Source organism: Plecotus auritus, assembly GCF_963455305.1.
Source record: "Plecotus auritus genome assembly, chromosome: 12".
NCBI lineage: Eukaryota > Metazoa > Chordata > Mammalia > Chiroptera > Vespertilionidae > Plecotus > Plecotus auritus.
In genome coordinates this window covers 29,023,877-29,043,839 of record NC_137778.1, presented here as the reverse complement: position 1 = coordinate 29,043,839, position 19,963 = coordinate 29,023,877, and the positions used below count along the sequence as shown (strand labels likewise).

The 19,963-nt window shown below is 40.3% G+C and overlaps 1 protein-coding gene across 2 annotated transcripts; it reads right to left on the bottom strand.

Annotated features, from left to right (window-relative positions):
• Window positions 1–1,006: 1,006 nt before the first annotated feature.
• On the bottom strand, window positions 1,007–18,633 carry KHDC4 (KH domain containing 4, pre-mRNA splicing factor). Of its 2 annotated transcripts, none has more exons than XM_080648150.1 (14): window positions 18,517–18,633; window positions 17,810–18,032; window positions 14,137–14,265; window positions 13,699–13,778; window positions 12,027–12,079; window positions 11,389–11,552; window positions 10,430–10,641; window positions 9,834–9,894; window positions 9,156–9,213; window positions 8,660–8,913; window positions 5,283–5,474; window positions 4,267–4,379; window positions 3,186–3,277; window positions 1,007–2,291 (listed from the first exon to the last, which is right to left on the bottom strand). In XM_080648150.1, exons 1-14 carry the CDS (start codon window positions 18,552–18,554, stop codon window positions 2,092–2,094), a joined length of 1,869 nt encoding a protein of 622 aa, XP_080504276.1. In that variant the 5' UTR covers window positions 18,555–18,633; the 3' UTR covers window positions 1,007–2,091. The 2 variants fall into 2 exon arrangements, 1 of the variants encoding a protein (XP_080504276.1); XR_013959429.1 differs by having other exon boundaries at window positions 1,008–2,291; window positions 4,267–4,351; window positions 18,517–18,629.
• Between the last annotated feature and the right edge of the window lie 1,330 nt (window positions 18,634–19,963).

The window sequence follows — 19,963 nt, the reverse complement described above, 5'->3', positions numbered from 1 at the left end:
TACTGCTCAAGAACAGAAAAAGCAAATTTCCCCCAAAGAATAGCTGACTTGGGCTTTTGAAAACAGTGGATCAAGTCTCAAAGACCAGATGTTCTAGTTAAGCAATTTTCAACCTTTTCCATCTCACGGTACACATAAACTCATTACTAACATTGGCACACCAAAAAACTTGGTCCATCTGACAAAACAGGCGTTAATTTTTCATTCACACAGAGGGCTGTTGTGTTGGCTCTTGTCATGTTGACAATCTAAGGCAAAAGAGGTCAGTCCCCCGGACAAGTAAGGTACTGCACATTTTAAAAAGTCTTGCAGCACAAAGCTAAAAATCACTGTTCTAGTTAACTGGAGTTCCATATTTTATTTTTACAGAGAGGAAGGGACATAGAGAAACACGGATTTACTGTTTCACTTATGTAATCTATACATTCATTGGCTGATTCTTGTATGTGCCCTGACTAGAGATTGAACCCACAACCTTGGCGTATCTGGACAATATTCTGTATGTTTTCCAGAACGTTCTATATTTTAAACATATATAAATGAAACCTATTAAGATAATTTTTGTTTTGTTGTAAACAAACTACCTTCCAAAAGGAAATAAAATTAGAATTTTCAGGTGGCCTTGAATTAAATATGGAAATAAATGAAGACATTATCATTATATTCCTGTTTAGGCACAGGTACTTGAAGGAACTTGACACTGGGAAATCTGTTGAAAGTTCTGCCCATCCTACTTCTTGAGAGTGTTTTTCCAATAATTTGCATTTCTGTTAAAAGTGTTTCATTCATCCAGTCCCTTTAACCATGAGAGCTAAAACATTGACACTTTTCATCTGAACTTCTAATGGTTTACTTTGGAAAGTCCAAACTCTGAACTGTATGCAAACTTTGGGGTCCATGTATGTATTTTTCTGGAGAGGTTAGAAAGTCATTGTGCTATGAGTAAACAAGTTTATGAATTTTAATGTATGGATGGGTTGTGGAATTAAGAACAGAGATACCACAAGCAGAATATTTATACATTTATTTATAATGACATCATGGTCTAAGTATTTACAACATATAGGAAACCAGAGGATACGTTTATACAAAGCCAGCCTGCGAAGTATTCAAATGTGCAAAAATGACAGTTCAGTATCTCAAACTACTGATTCAGCAGACTAGCTCCTTCACTTTCACACATCAATATTTGATACAAAAAAGTTCTTTTGGTAAAACCTGTAATGCCAAGAAAAAGGACAAGTTGCAATTTCAGTCACTAAGTCCACCATCCTACTGGGAGCAGTCAAGTCTCTCTATTTTAGCTGCAACAGTTCTGAGAGAGACAGACCACTGTTTCATTTCTATGATAAATTCTGGCCAGCTTTTGATCAAGAAGTTTTCTGACCCAGTTGAAGACAAGAGCTTAGAAGAGCAATAAAAACAGCAATGGCTATCTGAGACAAGTGTGCCTGAAGGTGCCAGCTTTGGATCATTCCCCAAAAATGACACAATAAAAAAAAATAACTTCATTTTCTTACCCAGGATCCAGCTATACCTGACAATTTTAAACTAGTGAAACCGCACTTGCTAAAACAGGAAGAACCCAAAAATGGAATAGGGGTGGGGAATTTGTAGATTTAGTACTGAAAGGAAAAGATGGTCTTAAAATCATTTCCCTACTAATAAATAGTAAGGCTTGGTTTGTAACAAGTTATTATCAAAATTGACCAAACAGTTGTAAAATACAAATAAAACTGTCTACATCAGAATAGGGGTTATTCATTCGGAAAGGCCAGACCAGGTCACATGTACACAGGAATGACCCCAATGGGATGCTGCATTGAACAGCACATTTCACTGAGTGTTAAATAAAAAAGCTTCTGAGACAAATTGGTGATCCCATGTAAATTTTAACAGATGCTATGCCACTGAAGAAAAGAAGATATTTTAAAAAGAATGAAACCTTTTTAAGAAAGGAGACACTGCACCTCTAACTTCTGCAAAGGTCCACGATGGTTCCCAGTACAGGCCAAAGTCTTGTTAAATCAAATGCATGCATTATTGCTAAAGAAGAGTCACCGAGGGTCAAAAAGTCTGTTCCGCTGTTTCCTACGGGGCCATCCAGAATGGCATCTGTTGTTTAGCTCGTGGTTGTGATGAAGGGTACTGATATCCCAAACTCCAGCCCTGTGGAAAACTACTTGCATTTTTATGACCTCCATGTTCCTCCTCTTCGTCAGATGAATCTGCAGCATAAGCCACCAAGCCAAATCCCTTCTCTGTAGTTTTCATCTTCTTGACTGGATAATCTAGAATAGAGAAAAACAACCCAAACCCCATTCCCCGCCAAGAAAAAAGATAATACCATAAATTCGTTAATTAAAAAAAAAAAAGATGTTAATTTTAAGTGGTTAGTTGGACGCCATTTTGAAGTCACAGGGTCAGTGGTCACCCAAATGCGTTGAAGGTCACACGAAAAACAGCACCAGCATCGGCAAATATGAATCCACCAGAACCATGTAAGAAAACAGAGAAAGAAAAAAGAAACACACACACACACAAAAAAAAAAAAAAAAAAAGAAAAAAAAAAAAGAAAAAAGGAAAGTTAGCAAGTACATCTTTTGAGGCTGATACTTCACCTTTTAAAGAGTTTAAAGAAAAGAAAAAAATTAATTTTCTTCTGTTCATTTTTATTATGATTATAGGGAAGGAACAAAAATGTTTCCATGTACCTATACAGGATCTAAGAGTTCTGGGATACTAAGAAACAACATTTTTTATAACAGCCACAGGCTGACCATTCCCAACCAACAGAGCGATGAGAGGAGACGTGGCTCAGTTCCCATACAAAAACATGGATCTTTAATTCTGTTTCAGATTACCTCCAAGTATTTAGATAACAAGGCAACAAAATTTTGAAATGACCTACCAATCATTAGTATTTCCTAGGGTTTTAATGTCACTGATGTTATGTATAAAATGTAAGTCGACTGACTCTTTTCTAGACACACGTCGGTTGAAAATAAAATGCTGTGTAACTATATGCTGTCCGTATGAATAAAAAGAAAAGTTTTTTCATTAGATTATAGAGGTTGGATTAAACACCTAAATGTATCGCACCTGAATGAACATCAGGTTAGGAAATTAATAGCTTAGCACCAGTCTTAGCCACTCCCTTAGGCCCCCCATTATACCTTACTCACCATGGCTCCCTGTTAAGGTCCCAGACCCATTCCTTTCATCAGACTCTGTTTTTATTCCAGTCACTGGAAAGGCTGGTGGAGGCATCAACTGCCTGTTAAAGAAGAAACACTCTTTCAGACAAACTCAATCGATTTTAAACTCTCCTGTAGATAAGAAGGGGAATAACAGTACAGTCTGCAGATAACCTTTCAAGTTCATATTTACCATTAATTTCAAGCTATTTTCAAGCTGTAAGATTATGAGGCTTTGTCTACATAGCCAGGCCATGCCAAAAACAGAAGGAACTGTTATGGGAAGTGAGCTCCCTCTTATGAAGGCTAGTAACAATATAGGTAGAATCCAAGCACTAAATGGCAGGCTTGACTCCCATTCAAGTACCTCCATCGATGATACTCTATGATTCTAAGTAGCAAAATGTCTTGATTGTGTAATTACTGCCTACCCTTTAAAAAAAATGGCCAAGATACAATGAAGGTAAAGGAAGACGACTGAATAAGCAAGCATGGAATTATTCAAAGCTAAGTATAGCAGCCTCTAAGACTGGGGAAGTTATATCATTGTATTTTCCATTATTGCATCAACTACAACAGGAACTTGTTTGTCCAAGTGATTTCATTTCAGTATTAGAACACGGAAACTTGTAGCAATGATTATTATTTACACTAATGGTATAAACAAATGACATGAATATATTCATACTAGTAGCCCTGCGCACAAATCCGTGCGCCAGTAGCTCTCTGTGGGGCCTGGCCGCTCCGCGCCCACTGCCCAGAGGCTCTCTGTGGCCCAGAGGCCCATCCGTGCCCCAGCCTGGCCAGAGGCCCATCTGCAGCTGGGCGCGGAACACTTGCCTCGTCACTGCGGCAATGAAGCAAGCATTCCGCCAGGCCTCTCCTGCTGCCTGCTCTCAGCGGCCGCCCACCCCCCCCCCCCCCCCCGGGACTGGGGACTCCAGCGGGGCTGAGAGGACCGGGCACTGCCATTTTGTGGCTATGGGTGCCGCCATATTTGTGACGGAGTGATGGTTAATTTGCATATGCCCTTTTATTAGATAGGATAATTACATTCCAACTAACTTACCTGTCCCTCTCTCGCTCTTTGCCTGAGGAACTTGCCGCCTTCGATCCTGCACCTTCAATCTCATTCTGACTGGAGAAGCCTGTACCTAAATTAGTCATATGAATGGGTCCATGCTATGAGCAGAAAAATACAGTAGCATTAGCAAATCTACAACTGCTGTATTGACTTTAGCTCCTTAATGTAACTGTCAAGTGCCTCATCTTTCTGGTAAATTGCAGTAAACTGCACTACATAGCTCCTTGGGATTTGGAGCATAACCATAGTCAAAGTAGAGATTATTTTTCCGTTGGGATGATCAGGGATGTGGTGATTCATTATGTTATGTCTATCTGTTTTCAAATACCCATAACTTAAATGGTTTGTACAAACCTAGTTATAAGCTATAAAAATACTTCAAAGTTTGTTTCAAAAGAATGCTTCAAGGATTCTGGCAAAAAGTAAAGGTGCTTTTCCTGATAAAACAAAACTGCACCAAACTACATATTTTGATATTTAATAATCTTTAAAAAAAAAAAAAAAACTCCTTAGTGAATGATTGTGTTTATGTATGTGCAGATTTACTGCATTTCTGACACTTTTGGGGGGGCATTGGAGAAAAAAAGAATTACCACTTTTTTTAGGGAGAGAAAGGACATCAAAAACTGAAAGCCAAGGTTTTAAATATAAACCACATATTGATAGAATGAGCTTTCAGTGAGATATGTAGGGAAGTAAGAAGTATTAGAGGCTTGCAAGTGTATGAAGAGAAGTCCAGAATTTTACAGAATTCCTTCTAGATGGTAGTCAGAGACTTCTCTAGGTGGAAGGCTTTGTATGCCCAAGGACAAAACCCACTCAGAAGGAATCAACTCTTACTTTAAATTTATCCCCCAAGGATAAAAATCTCATCTAAGTAGATCCCAGAAAATGGAAATCCTAATATTGGGAGGACAGTTGATATAGATGTGAATTTATCTTTATTTAAAGGGAGAATACAGAATAAGATTAGGAAAGTAAGACAGGATATTTTATTTAACCTGGTATCCAAGAAGTCCAGATTCTCGTTCATCTGGTAGCTCCTCCGTGAATCTCCTCTTCTGTGCCTGGGTTTGAGTTGGGAGTGGGGCCTGGGCCTGGGGCTGGGGCTGGGGCTGGGGTGGGGGCTGGGGGCCGGCAGGCAAGGCAGGTTTGACAGGAGTAGCAGGAATAAAAGGCCCACTCATCGGATTCTGGGACAAAAACAAACCAAGGGGGGGAAAAAGTGTGAGAATCCCCAACTAATGAAAAAGTAAACAATGATTATAATATACTTTAATGATCAGTAGGTAGCACATGAATCTTTCACCTTCTGGTACTTGTTTCCTTCATGTATAATTTTTAAAAATATGTTTTTACTGATTTTAGAGAGGAAGGGAGAGGGATAGAAACACCAATTGGCTGACTCCTACATGCCCCATCCTGGGGATCATGCCCATAACCTGGGCATGTGCCCTGACTGGAAATAGATCTCATGGGGTCATGTAGGAGGCAGCCGATTGGTATAGACCCCTCTTAGTTCATGGGTCTACACTCAACCACTGAGCCACACCGGCCGAGCCCTTCATGTATAATTTGCTAACAGTATTACCTAGCCTCCCCACCTTCATGGTAGAGAAACATGAAATTGATAATCTCTACAGTTTTGAACTCTCAGGAAAAACCTGTTGTGCATTCAAGCTATTAGGAGCAAACATGACCTTTAACAAACAAAAACTCCAGCCACTTACTTAGTTCAGAAGTTACCAAGCAACAACACTCTGTTACTGCCCTAGCTGGTTTTGCTCAGTGGATAGAGTGTCGTCGGCCTGTGGATTGAAGGGTCTCGGGTTCCATTCCGGTCAAGGGCACATGCTCAGGTTGTGGCAGGCGTGGCTCAGTGGTTGAGCGTCAACCCATTAACCAGGAGGTCATGGTTCAATTCCCAGTCAGGGCATATGCCAGGGTTGCAGGCTTGATCCCCCAGCAGATCAATGATCCTTTCTCATCACTGATGTGTCTCTCTTTCTCTCTTTCTCCCTTCCTTCCTTCCTTCCTTCCTTTCTTTCTTTCTTTCCTCTCTCTCTCTCTCCCCCTCCCTCCCTCCCTCCCTCCCTTCCCTCTCTGAAATCAATAAAATTATATTAAAAGAAAACATTCAATATGAGAGAGAATCATTGATTGGCTGCCTCCTGCATGCCCCCTACTGGGGATTGAGCCCACAACTGGGGCATGTGCCCTGGACCGGAATTGATCCCAGGACCCTTCAGGCTGCAGGCTGACACTCTATCACACGGAGCCAAACCAACTAGGGCAGATTTCTTTCTTTCTTTCTTTTTTTTAAGTGAGAGAGGATGGGAAAGGAAGAGAAACACTGATGTGAGAGAGAAACATAGATAGGCTGCCTCTGGTACCCACCCTGGCCTGGAATCAAATTGGCGACCTTTTGGTACATAGGACACACTCCAACCAATTGAGCCGCACTGGCCAGGGCTACTCCCATTCTATATAGAAAGAAAACAAAGCCTGGATAGGTTATATTACGTCCTAACATCACACAACTCAAATATGGGAAAGCATATCTCTCTCTAAACCCCAACTGTTAATCACCCTGCTATACTGCTTTCTCATTACAACAGAATGTGGCTCAAAGCTGGAGAACTATATAGCTCTGCCTAAATGTAAAAGGTAAAATAATTATGACAGAGACCACAACAGAATTTAGACCACAATAGAAGTCCTTGTTGTCTCATACTGTACAACCCTCTTCAGTGCTAACAGCCCACAGGTAAGGAGGCTGGGCAATGGTTCAAGGCAGCAATTTACTCTGGCATGGGTACACTATGAGAAGCCCACAGAGAAGGGCCCACCATAAATCCATTACCATGCCCTCTCATTAGTCTCTCCCCTGCCTCTAAGAATGATTGTATATAATGTATCTAGATGAGCTAACTGCCTACTTCTTTCCTAAAAAATTCTAGTTTCTTACAGTTCGAGAAATAAATACTAGCAGTTATAATCCTTATGTTTGGCAAGTTCCCCTTTATCTTGGCCTAGGAACACCTGTATATGATATAGTTCTAAGATTAGTAATTCCAATCATCTAGAGATGTAGTATAGGCCAGCCCCTTTCTCCCTGAGCACTTTTAAACTATATAAAGCGAGATGCAGGCACATGATGGCCCACAGTATGGCACCCTATGATTCTGGCCTGCTACCTGTTTTTGTCAATCAAGTGTGACTGGCATTACGTGTGTTTGTTTGGTATTGTCTGCAGCTGCTTTTGCGCGACAACAGCAGGGCTGCAGTAGTTGTGACAGAGACCATGTGGCTTACAAAGCCTAAAATATTTAGCATCAGGTACTTTGTAGAAAGTTCACTGATACCTGTTCTAAACTATAAGGTGGCAAGGCTCATGAAACTGACTTCAAGATGAACAGACACATGTACACATTATTCCAAAGTACTCAGGTAGTTTGTTGGTGGTTAAGAGAAGAAGATACTAGAGCCCTGGCTGGGTAGCTTAGTTGGTTAGAGTGTCATCCGATACACCAAGGTTGCAGTTTCGATGCCCGTTTGGGGCACATACAAGAATCAATCAATAGCCTTGGCCAGTGTGGCTCAGGTTAGAGCATCGGCCCTCACACCAAAGGGTCTCGGGTTCGATCCCCAATCAAGGGCACATACCTGGGTTGCAGGTTTGATTCCCAGCCCCGGTAGGAGTGAATGCAGGAGGCAACCAGGCACACGGTTCAGGAGGCAACCCATCAATGTGTCTCTTCCACACCAATGTTTCTCTCTCTTTCTCTCATCCTTTCTCCCTTTCTCTTTCCGTCTCTCTCCCCCTCCTCCCTCCCTCCCTCCCTTCCAGTCTCTCTAAAAATCAATGGAAAATACATTCTCAGGTAAATATGAACAATAGCTAAAAAAAAAAAGCGCCTTTTAATTTAAAAAATTTTTAAATTAAAAAAAGAATCAACCACCCTGACCAGTTTGGCTCAGTGGATAGAGCGTCGGCCTGTGGACTGAAGGGTCCCAGGTTCGATTCCAGTCAAGGGCATGTACCTTGGTTGTGGGCACATCCCCAGTAGGAGGTGTGCAAGAGGCAGCTGATCGATGTTTCTCTCCCATCGATGTTTCTAACTCTCTATCCCTCTCCCTTCCTATGTAAAAAATCAATAAAATATATTAAAAAAAAAAAAAAAAAGAATCAACCAATGAGTGCATAAATAAGTGGAACAACAAAATTGATGTTTCTCTCTCTAAATTAATGTTTAAAAAATTTAAAAATAGGAAAACAGTATCTCATATTACATACAACTTCTGAATAAAATCACCACCTTTCCACCCCAATTTTTCCAAATTCAATGGTATCATGTGTCATATTCTGGCATCTTACCTGTCCAGTGCTAGCTGGAGGCTGCACTTGTGTTATCGGGTATTGTGTAGGCACAGGTGGGACTCCAGTAGGTAATGCTGGCAAGACTCCAGGTGCCAATGAAACAGCTGGTGGCACTATGCTTGGAACTCCATAGGGAGGCTGAATTGGCTGCTGAGGAGGGGGAACAACAGGGTAACCAGACTGATAGCCATTGGATGGATAATATGGTGGTTGAGGAGGGACACTACTTATAGCAGAGGGTTGTGTATAGCCTGAAGGGGAAGAAAAAAAGTGTTTAATCAGCTGCAGCAGAATGAGACATTTTAGCTGAATATTAAACTTAATCTTCAGGGAAGAAAAATACTGAGGCTCAACTGGCTTTCCAAATTACCCTACGTTGAAGGGAACACTATTAGTGCCCTGGCACAATTAGTCTAGCCTCAAGTATCACTATTTTATTCATAAATATCACTAGCAAAATATTTTATAGTTAAATACTTTAAGACATACACACCTGGTAAAGGTACAGCAGTATTAATCTGATTCACAAATCTAGAGTATTCGGCATGAACCTGCAAGAGAAGGGAAAACAAATATGTACTATAGATTCAAAATTCCACATTGAAATAGCTCCTGAAGAAGAAATGCATGCCAACTGTGCCCCTGGCTAGGGACATATGACTTCCTTAAAAAAGAATGTTAGTTGCTGGAATGGTGTAATGGTTTGAATAGTGTCATGTGTGTCCTCCCCACCCCCACCCCCGCATATTCATGTCTGCCTATAACTCAGAATATGACCTTATTTGGAAACAAGGTATTTGCTTGGAGGTTGTTAAGATGAAGTCAAACTGGATTAGAGCCAGCCCTAAAACCAAAGACTGCTACCCTTAGAAGAAGAGATAAGATTGGAGTTATGCTGACACAAGGCAAAGAATGCCAAGGACTAGACGATCACAAGATAGGAGAGAGATGTGGGATGGATTCTCCCACAGAGCTTTCAGGAGGACCCAACCTACCCCACACCTCAATTCTGGACTTCTGGCTCCCTGAACTATGAGAGAATACAATTCTGTTGTGGTAATTTTGTGTGGCAGCCTAGGAAACTAATACAGGTGGGGAAAATAGCTAAGACACAAGTCTAAAATGGCAATAGCTGTTATGAATAAGTATGAGACAGACAAATATAACTCACTGTTTGCAAGAGATTCTCACAGAGCTTCTTGGCAGCAGCGAGGCCTTCTGGTTTGGGATGACTGTACAAAATTAAGAACCAAGAATTCAAAAGGAAGAAAAATAAAGATACAGGATTCTGTTTTCACTTTGTATGCTGCTTTATAAACTTAATATATTCAATGCAGCATAAATCTAAGCTTCTGAAAACCACAAAACAGGGACACAAAATAATGTTCTAAGCCCTTTAAGGTATAACTAGTATTATTATCACATTATTTTATTGGTCTTTCTCTGAGTAATAGTACTTCGTGATATAAAGAAAAGACATTTAAAAATATTGTGATTGGTTTAAGTCAAAGTTATTGTAGGCTCATAACAGCTCATTTTAGGATCAGAGACGTATATAAAATCCAAGGAGTTGAATACTAAAAAAGAAAACCTATCTCCTAATCCAACAGTTTTATTAGCTAATTATAAAGTGATTACTTCTGGTATTTACCTAAGTTCCTTCACCTTACTACTTATTAAGCCCATTTTTCTCTTACTCCTTCTGAATCACTGCTGTCTGTACTGCTAAGTTAACAAGGATTTAAATGTTCTCAGCTCCATCCATACCTGATGTAAATATACATCGGTTCAAAAGCTTCTCGGCCAGATGCTGGCTCAATGCACCCTGAACCCTTGCCTCGTAGAAAGACTTTGGCACCCGTTTCGATCTGAATGTGCTGCAAATAGGAGCAACCTGGACCTTCCACTTTCTCTTTGACATTAAAAGTGGGCACAGCATGTTCCAGACCCACGAATAATTTATCTTGAACATAATGCATCTGTAGAGGAACAGAAAGATCAGGTTAAACAAAGAATACAAAATTAAATCCTAACCATGGAAATCATCATACAAAATATTTTCATTCTCCAGATACGTTTAATCACTTTCAGAATAAGGATCCCCTATAATTTCTATCAAAATGGCATTAAAATAAATCTTATCAGGTAGCTTAATTTAAATAAGAACTACAGTCCACAAACCTACCTCTCTGCTCAGCAAAACCTATCTAAGAGGTGAAAACTCCAATTCAATACTGAATAAGCATTCCCAGTTCCTCTCAACTGATATATGTTAAGAAATTATAGCAAAGGTAGTTTCCTATAAAACTGGAGTAGAATGTTGGGTAGTACAGTCAGCCCTATGATATTCTCCAACAAAGGCTGCTCTCTCCAACCCTTTATTTTAGGAGGATTGTATCAGCAGAGTCTTGCTTCATCAGACTCAGCCTTCTTAGTCCTCCAGTTGCCATCAGGTTTACAAATATAAATTCAAACCACTAACTTTAAATGTACAATGTGCATACTCTTTGATCTATCAAAACCCCCTTTCTGGAATATGTCAGAAGGAAGAGCTGTGTTCTCAAATGTTCACTACTACATCTTGGACACCTAAATGGTCCATTAATCTGATATCAGCAATGGAACTTTCAGGATTTTACTTCTTTCTTCATACTTTCTGTATTATTTGGCACATATAATTTTTATAGAAACGATAAAGCTGTTAATGATCTCTCCACAAAACATACCCCTGACTGGAAGGGAGGCTTCTGGCTAACAGCTGGAGACAGCTGCGTAATGGGCGCTGGTTGGTGATAGACAGTGACCGTCGCACCATTAAAAGTTGGACTTGTCCCCGTGGCAGCTTTCACCACCCCATTGGTAATAATTTCTTTGATTCGGTTTACAGCTCCTAGGGAAAAGCACAGAGTAAAATACTACACCAAAGAATTGAATGAACTAACTAGTACCCAATGATAAACACAGACCAATACTTAATTATCTGAGTATTAATCCGTTTTATAGGTGACCCAAATGTCTGGCGGCTCCCAACCTTTCTAAACCTCTATGTAGCCCTAACCGATTTGGCTCAGTGGATAGAGCATCGGCCTGTGGACTCAAGGGTCCCAGGTTCGATTCCGGTCAAGGGCATGTACCTTGGTTGCGGGCACATCCCCAGTGGGGGAGTGTGCAGGAGGCAGCTGATCGATGTTTCTCTCTCATCAATGTTTCTCTCTATCTCTCTCCTTTCCTCTCTGTAAAAAATCAATAAAATATATTTTAAAAATAAAATAAACCTCTATGTATATTCATGAGTAGTTCATTACACACATTCCTGTACTTTGCTTTCACAAAAAGTGATATGTGAGCCAAAAACATTACTTACTGTCCACTAATTCCCGTGTTTGGCCCTGAACATGAAGATATAATGGACGATCCCTATAAAGAGAAATATAAAATGATGATCCTAAACTGGTAATAACCAAAGGAGGAGCTAAATGAGTCACAAAACTAATTTGTAACATTTAAAGCTTCCAAATAAGTGAAAGGAACTATATAGCACATAGAAATGGCTATTGCTAATTTCTAAGAGCATGGTTTAACAGTGGAGGGATGATTAAGCCAATGTTAAAGACGTTGTTTTGCCCTGGCCAGGTGGCTCACTTGGTTGGAGTGTTGTCCCATACATCAAAAGGTTGCGAGTTCGATTCCTAATCAGGGCACATACCTAGGGTTGTGGGTTTGAATCCCAGCTGGCACATGTACAGGAGGCAACCAATCATGTTTCTCACATGTATGGCTCTATCTCTCTCTTTCCCTCTCTAAAAATCAATAAAAACCAATCCTCAGGTGAGGATTAAAAAAATAAAATTGAATACTGAAAGAGATGAAACTAAACTGAGATGAAATCTTTACAGATAACCTACAACTTATAATCATCAGAGCCATTAAGGAGTCTTGATTTAAAAAATTATTTAGCCTGGCTGGGTTGCTCAGTGGATAGAGCGTAGGCCTGCGGACTGAAGGGTCCCGGGTTTGATTCCAGTCAGGGGCATGTACCTTGGTTGCGGGCACATCCCCCGCAGGTGTGCAGGAGGCAGCTGATTGATGTTTCTCTCTCATCGATGTTTCTAACTCTCTATCCCTCTCCCTTCCTCTCTGTAAAAAATCAATAAAATATATTTAAAAAAATAAACAAACAAAAAAGATTACAACAGCCCTAGCTGGTTTGGCTCGGTGGATAGAGCATCAGCCTGCGGACTGAAGGGTCCCAGGTTCGAATCCGGTCAAGGGCACATGCCGGGGTTGCGGGCTCAATCCCCAGTAGGGAACATGCAGGAGGCAGCTGATCGATGTTTCTCTCTCATCATTGATGTTTCTTTCTCTCTCCCTCTCCCTTCTTCTCTAAAATCAATAAAAATATTAAAAAAAAAAAAAAGATTACAACAAAGTATGAACTCATTTGTTAGGGGGAATATTCCCATAAAAAACAGTTTATAAGTATCACATTAAGCGTTAACAATTATCTTCTTTTACACTTTTTAAAAAATATAAATTTATTCATTTTTTACAGAGAGGAAGAGAGAGGGATAGAAAGAAGCATCAATGAGAGAGAAATATTGATCAGCTGCTTCCTGCACACCTCCTACTGGGGATGTGCCCGCAACCAAGGTACATGCCCTTGACTGGAATCGAACCTGGGACCTTCCAGTCCACAGGCTGACGCTCCATCCACTGAGCCAAACCGGTTAGGGCTTCTTTTACACTTTTGCATAATTTGTTGTCTTCAATCAAGACACCATGAAATATTAAAAAAAAAAAAAAATAGCACAATAGAAAAAAGAATAACTGCAACACTTCTTCTATCGATTGAAGATGTCCTGAATTCTGCAATAAAGCATATATACATATACATAGGTGTATATCTATTAACCAAAGTAGCTACTGCATAAGCTACTAATCAAGCACTTACATATACTCCCTAAGAATAAGATATATTAAGCTAATGTGAGTCATATACCCTACCCTTCCCCAAAGTAGAGGTTATGTATACACACCCTGGTCCTACTTTGGCCTTCTCCTCAGTGGTCATGAACCTCCCTCGAGTTGACACTGCAGCCCCGCTAAGTCGGCTGATCTAAAAAGGAAATTTTCTATTAAAAAGATGATGTGGCAATTGATTGACTTCAATGACAGGTAGCAAGATAGATTTTCCCCATCCATCCATTCCATCAATAAGGGAGAAATGAGTTCTCTCTGCTATCTGAAAATCTAGTTCCATTGTTTCTTACTCAGACCACTCCAGGGAATTCACACAGAGCTTTTTTTTTTACCATCACTAAGAAGTTCCTCTGCAGTTCAATCAAACCCAACCCTAACTTTGGAGAGTATGACCCAAATACACTAATAAATATCTCATACCTGTCCTTATTTAGCAGTCTTATTTTTCTGAAACCACATCCACCCACATTCCCCAAAGCCCAACATCTCCACACCTCGTCTTGAGTTTGTCCTCGAGTCAACAAGTTCCTACATGTGAGAGGCACATCATTGATCTCTACTTCAGCTACCACCAGGTCATCCTTGCTTTTACTGCTCGTTAAGCCTTTTCCAGGGGCCTGAAGCTACAAAAAGAGAAATCAGATTAAAAAGTTTACATGATGAAATAACTTTTCAATGCCCAATTTAAAAATATACCTTCCCAAATTCCCCTTTACCTGCCTACAAACATACTTGGAAACACTCCTTGGTCATTCTTCATGAATGAAATAACATGCAAATAAAACCTCACTTTTGAGTGTCAATCTATGAACCAAGAGGTCATGGTTTGATTCCTGGTCAGGGCACATGCCCAGGTTTCAGGATCAACTCCCAATAGGGGCATGCAGGAGGCCAGCCGATCAATGATTCTCATCATTGATGTTTCTCTCTTCCTCTCCCTTCCTCTCTGAAATCAACAAAAATGTATTTTAAAAATAAAAATTTAAAAACCTCACTAAAATGATAGCAAGTACAATCAATTTGAAGGCTGTGATCAGATTTCTCTACAGTCTTGGCCATGTGTGCATTTTTATGACCACATAATTACAGAAACTCTATGAATTAGAAGGGCCAAGTCATGATGCTTTGCAGCTCAATTAGCTAACCGAGTGTGTAAATACAGGGTAGAGCTCAACACACAATTCACAATAAGTAACTCATATACACACCTGTATAATGGGAAGTAGCCTTACACATTAAGTGTTAACACTATAGTCACAACGTATCAAATTCAACTAATTGAATCTTTCAGTATCAAAACCCTTAAATTGGCCCTGGCCGGTATGGCTCAGTTGGTTGGAGCATCTTCCCATACACCAAAAGGTGGTGGGTTTGATTCCCAGTCAGGGCACACAGGCAGACTGTGGGTTCCATCCCTGCTGTGGGCAAGTGTGGGAGGCAACCAATCAATGTTTCTCTCTCTCTCCCTTCTTCTCTCTAAAATCAATTTAAAAAACAATAACCCTTGAGTTGTATCTAATTAACATTCCACCCCATTACTCTCTCTTAAGGAAGAGTGGGTAAAAAGCCAAATAAGATCCTGAAATCTGGAGACACACTAAATAGACACAATACACATCTTCTTACCTTTGTTTAGCCCTCTTCAGCATGCATTATACATCTTATCTCACTGAATCCTTATGGCAGGATGTAAGTGTCCTCTAGTTCAGTGGTCGCCAACCGGTGGTCCGTGTACCACTGGTGGTCTGTGAGGTACGAAAGGTTGGCGACCCCTGCTCTAGCTGGCAGTGCAAAATGGGTGCCACTAGCCACATGTCTACTGAGCACCTGAAATGTGACTAATGTGACCAAGAAACTGACTTTTATATTTTATTTTTAATTCAAATCTTTATAGTCACATGAGGCTAGTGATTATGGGACCAGACTGCACAGGTATATATATATTACCAACCCCATTATAGATTAGGAGACTGAGGCTCATCTGTCAAAGCTACTCAAGCAGTAACTGGGGATTCTGGGATTTAAACCTGGGTATTCTGATTCTAAATTCAGTATTTATGCACCATGCTGCCTCTTGCTGAGTTCATTTACCATTTTAAAAATTACTTGTTAGAGCCCTGGCTGGTTTGGCTCAGTGGACAGAGCTTCGGCCTGCGGACTGAAGGGTCCTGGGTTCGATTCCAGTCAAGGGCATATACCCGAATTGCGGGCTCGACCCCCAGTGGGGGGCATGCAGGAGGCAGCCGATCAGTGATTCTCTCTCATCATTGATATTTCTCTCTGTCTCCCCCTCTCCCTTCCTCTCTTAAATCAATAAAAATATATTTTAAAAAAATTACTTGTTAGAGAAAAAATTAGTCTAAGTGATTAAGGTCAGTATTAAGAAATTTAATATTCACGGAGCATTCCTTCTTCATCAGCGTTCTTTTTTTTTTTTTTTTTTAAATGAGGTTTTGTTTCATTTATTTTTTTATTTTTTTTTTATTTTTTTTTTATATATTTTATTGATATTTCACAGAGAGGAAGGGAGAGGGATAGAGAGCTAGAAACATCGATGTGAGAGAAACATCGATCAGCTGCCTCCTGCACACCTCCCACTGAGGATGTGCCCGCAACCAAGGTACATGCCCTTGACCGGAATCGAACCCGGGACCTCTCATTCCGCAGGCCGACGCTCTATCCACTGAGCCAAACCGGTTTCAGCCATCAGCGTTCTTTTAATATTTCCTTGTAGACCTTAGAAATGGACAATTGACTCATACAATCTTTGCAAACCATAAATATACAATGAGTAATAAACTTCCAAGTCATTAAAACTTCTCACCAATGCTGCAGAACTTGAATATTTAAGTATCCAGACAGGTTATGGCCTACTAATAAACATTCTGTTAATGTTATCTACTGATAAATTAGAAGGCTAACAAAGAATATAATTTTCTTTTTTTCCAGCTTTATTGAGGTATAATTAAAAAATAAAAATTGTATATATTTAAGATGTACAACTTGATGTTTTACTATATGTATACATTGTGAAATAGTCACTACAAACATGCTAATTAACAAATCCATAACCTCACATTCATTGCATTTTCAAATACAGAACTCATCTCTTCACAAGGATGGCAAATTTAAGCCAAAAGAACTTTTAAAAATTATAATTCCAATGAAATGGGCTGCCTTGGAATACACTGAACTCTACAACTCTAGAGGCTTTCAAGCAAAAGCCAAACATCCGATTGTCCGAGGCGACTCTGAAGTAGATGTCTGTGCCTACCACTTACAGATTTTGGACAAGTTACTTGACATTCATGAGCCTAATTTTCCTCACCAATAAACTAGTGACAATAATTCATTTCATAGAATTGTTGTAAGGATTTCTTTTAAGTGCAAAGCATGCATTCTGGCAATACAAACAGTCGCTATATACTCATTATCCTATAAGAAGATTCTTGCATTCTATGGCAATTAAGTTCAAGTTTTCCAAGTTCAGATCCATTCTAGCTGTAAGGGAGTTTATAAAATGTTCAAATAATTTCCTCAATTTGTGTGAAGAAACAAAACCACCTATATATAAATTATTCTTTTATTTCTTGTATAATTGCACTTTGGTTAGGCAGTCATTAAAAAGTTTAATCTAACCTGATACACCAAGATTGTGGGTACGATCCCTGGTCAGGGCGAACATACAAAAATCAACCAGTGAATGCATAAATAAGTGTAACAACAAACAGAGGTTTCTTTCTCTCCCCCTTCCTCTCTCTAAAATCAATAAATGAAAAAAAGAATTTTAAAAAGTTGAATCTATAGATACATTAGAGACATCTGAAAGTCCACTTGATTTATTTGAACTCTTTAGACTTTAGGGAAAATGCACATGTATCAAAAAAACATATTACATCACTGCTTTACATGACTAGATAAACTTAAGCTGAACTAAGTAAACAAGACAAAACAAGCTAGTATTTGGCCCACAAATGTAATCAACCCAACCAAAACTGCCTCGTCAAAACAAATGACAAAATTTCTGATACATTCCAAAACTAAGTGATCTTTAAATTACTGTACCCCTGTTTTCTCCTTCATTAATACAAATGACTGTGAGATTACAGGATTACAAAATAACCCTCTTAAAATTGCAATTAGCAGAGTCCCTTCAACTTCAAATACCTTCTCAGCAGCATTCTGAGTTGGTTTCAGCTTCCCTTTGGCCATGAGCATGGCATTGATCTTGGCAGCCACAGCGGCAGCAGCATCTAAGGCTCCAGAGGGAGCAGCTGTGGTGCCCCCAGGACTTCCCCCACTGCCGGTTACCTCCCCACCTGGGACCGCCGGTGGGAGGAACAGTAGGGGGGCGGGGGCTGGAGCTGGTTGGTCCCATTTGCTGCGGCGCCTACAAGTAAAAGAAAAATAATAGGCCCCCCCAAAGCTTTCACTTATACTATTTTTCCCTTACTATGCCTTGGCAACCCATTTTCCCTCTATCACGTTCCCTTTACACCTTCGAATCTCTGATCAGGGCTTTAAATTACCATCTTACAATTACTGCATTATTTTCCCAAATCCTCATTTCTTTCAACCCTTTTCCAGAATCTACTTCCTTTCTATTCCGTCATCCGTATCAAAAGACTTCACTCTGTCTACAAGCCCTCATTTTCACCTTCCCCTTGGCCCGCACTTCCAAAGTCCCTGCTTTCCTCTCCCCTCTGATTCTCGCCGGCCTTTTTCAGGGGCCCCAGGCCTGCTCAACACCCTTCCCAACAATCCGGCCTCCCCATAGTACACTCCCACTTAAGCGCCCCTCTACCCACACGCAGCTCCCCAGGGTCCCCCCGCTTCCCCCGCTCGCCGCGATTCCCTCGCCCGCGAAGCTTTACCCGCCGGCTCCAGGATGTGTCGCGCTCCCCGCGGACATGGCGACCGGCTCTGCTCAACCACCCGCCAACTATCCCACAACCACCTTCCCGTCACTTCCGCCCCCAACGCCCTTACGCACAGTCTCTTCCGGTCGTGAGGCAAAGAAGTTCCGGTTAAAACGTCTATTCCGATTGGACTCTCGTTGATTTCAAGGCGTCTGGCATTAGCTGAGACTGGTAGGGTGTGACCTCCTTGTCGGGCCTTGCCCCAGAGAAAGATGGTTACTAATCCTCGTATTAAAGCAAAATTGGGGCGGGGAGAATCTATCTTTGTTGTGGGCAAATTGGTAACCTACACGATAATATGCACGAGTCTGGGAATTACGCCGATTTCTCCCCAAATTGAGCTATATTCTTATGGAATCCCAGCCTCTAGTGGGGAAGAGATTTCTCGAGACTTTTGCCCACTTCACGCTTCAGTTACCTTATTTAGGAAAAGGAAAATAACTCGTCCTAAAAGTCATTTGAAGAATTTATGGTTTTGTGTATTTTTTTGTTTCTTTTCTGTTTTAAGAGGACATATATAAACACGGAAAGCTATGGGTCCTGCCTTTCTAGTACCATGTGGCAGGGTAGGCACGCAGACAAATGCATATAGTGAGGTTGTATAATAAACAGTGGTGAAGAAGATGAAGTGCTCAACTTGAAGGCGCTTACACTCAAGTATTTGAAAGAAATGGAAGCTGAACATCTGAGTCAGGGCGGAGAAGTGATACAGCATAGTAAACTGTTCTGCGATCCAGTTCTTAAAGTTGAACTGGCTTGAGTGTGGGGGCCAGATCATGAAAGGCCTTAAATGCCAACTGAGAAGTCAGAGTTGATTTTGGAAGCCAGAGATTTCCAACATTTGGGTACCTTGGAGCTGCAAGGAGTCTCTAGCTCAAATAAATATAATACAGCACTATTTTTCAAATAAGTTTTCATTCTGATAGGATTAATAGAATACAAATTAATTCAAAAAGTCAAATTTAGTCCTAACCGGTTTGGCTCAGTGGATAGAGCATCGGCCTGCGGACTGAAAGGTCCCAGGTTCGATTCCGGTCAAGGGCATGTACCTTGGTTGCGGGCACATCCCCAGTAGGAGGTGTGCAGGAGGCAGCTGATGGATGTTTCTCTCTCATCGATGTTTCTAGCTCTCTAACCCTCTCCCTTCCTCTCTGTAAAAAAATCAATAAAATATAAAAAAATAAAATAAAATAAAAATAAAAAAATAAAAATAATTTTTTTAAAAAGTCAAATTTATAGTGTCTCCCTTTCAGCATTTAATAAATTTACCCTTCATACACATACCACCTATATTGTATGTGAAATATATATTTCTGCATTTTTTTCTGTTGCATTGATCTATTTGCTTTGCTATAGTGTCTTTATTACAGTAATTCGATGTGTATGTATATTTTTAAAATGT

Coding starts and splice junctions, on each gene's coding strand:
- KHDC4 (XM_080648150.1), bottom strand. CDS start 18,554: ATGTCCGCGGGGAGCGCGACACATCCTGGAGCCGGCGG. Junction 14,266..17,809: donor CTCAGAATGCTGCTGAGAAG/GTATTTGAAGTT, acceptor CTCTTTTTGTAG/CTTCAGGCCCCTGGAAAAGG. Junction 3,278..4,266: donor AAAGAGCGAGAGAGGGACAG/GTAAGTTAGTTG, acceptor CTTCTTTAACAG/GCAGTTGATGCCTCCACCAG.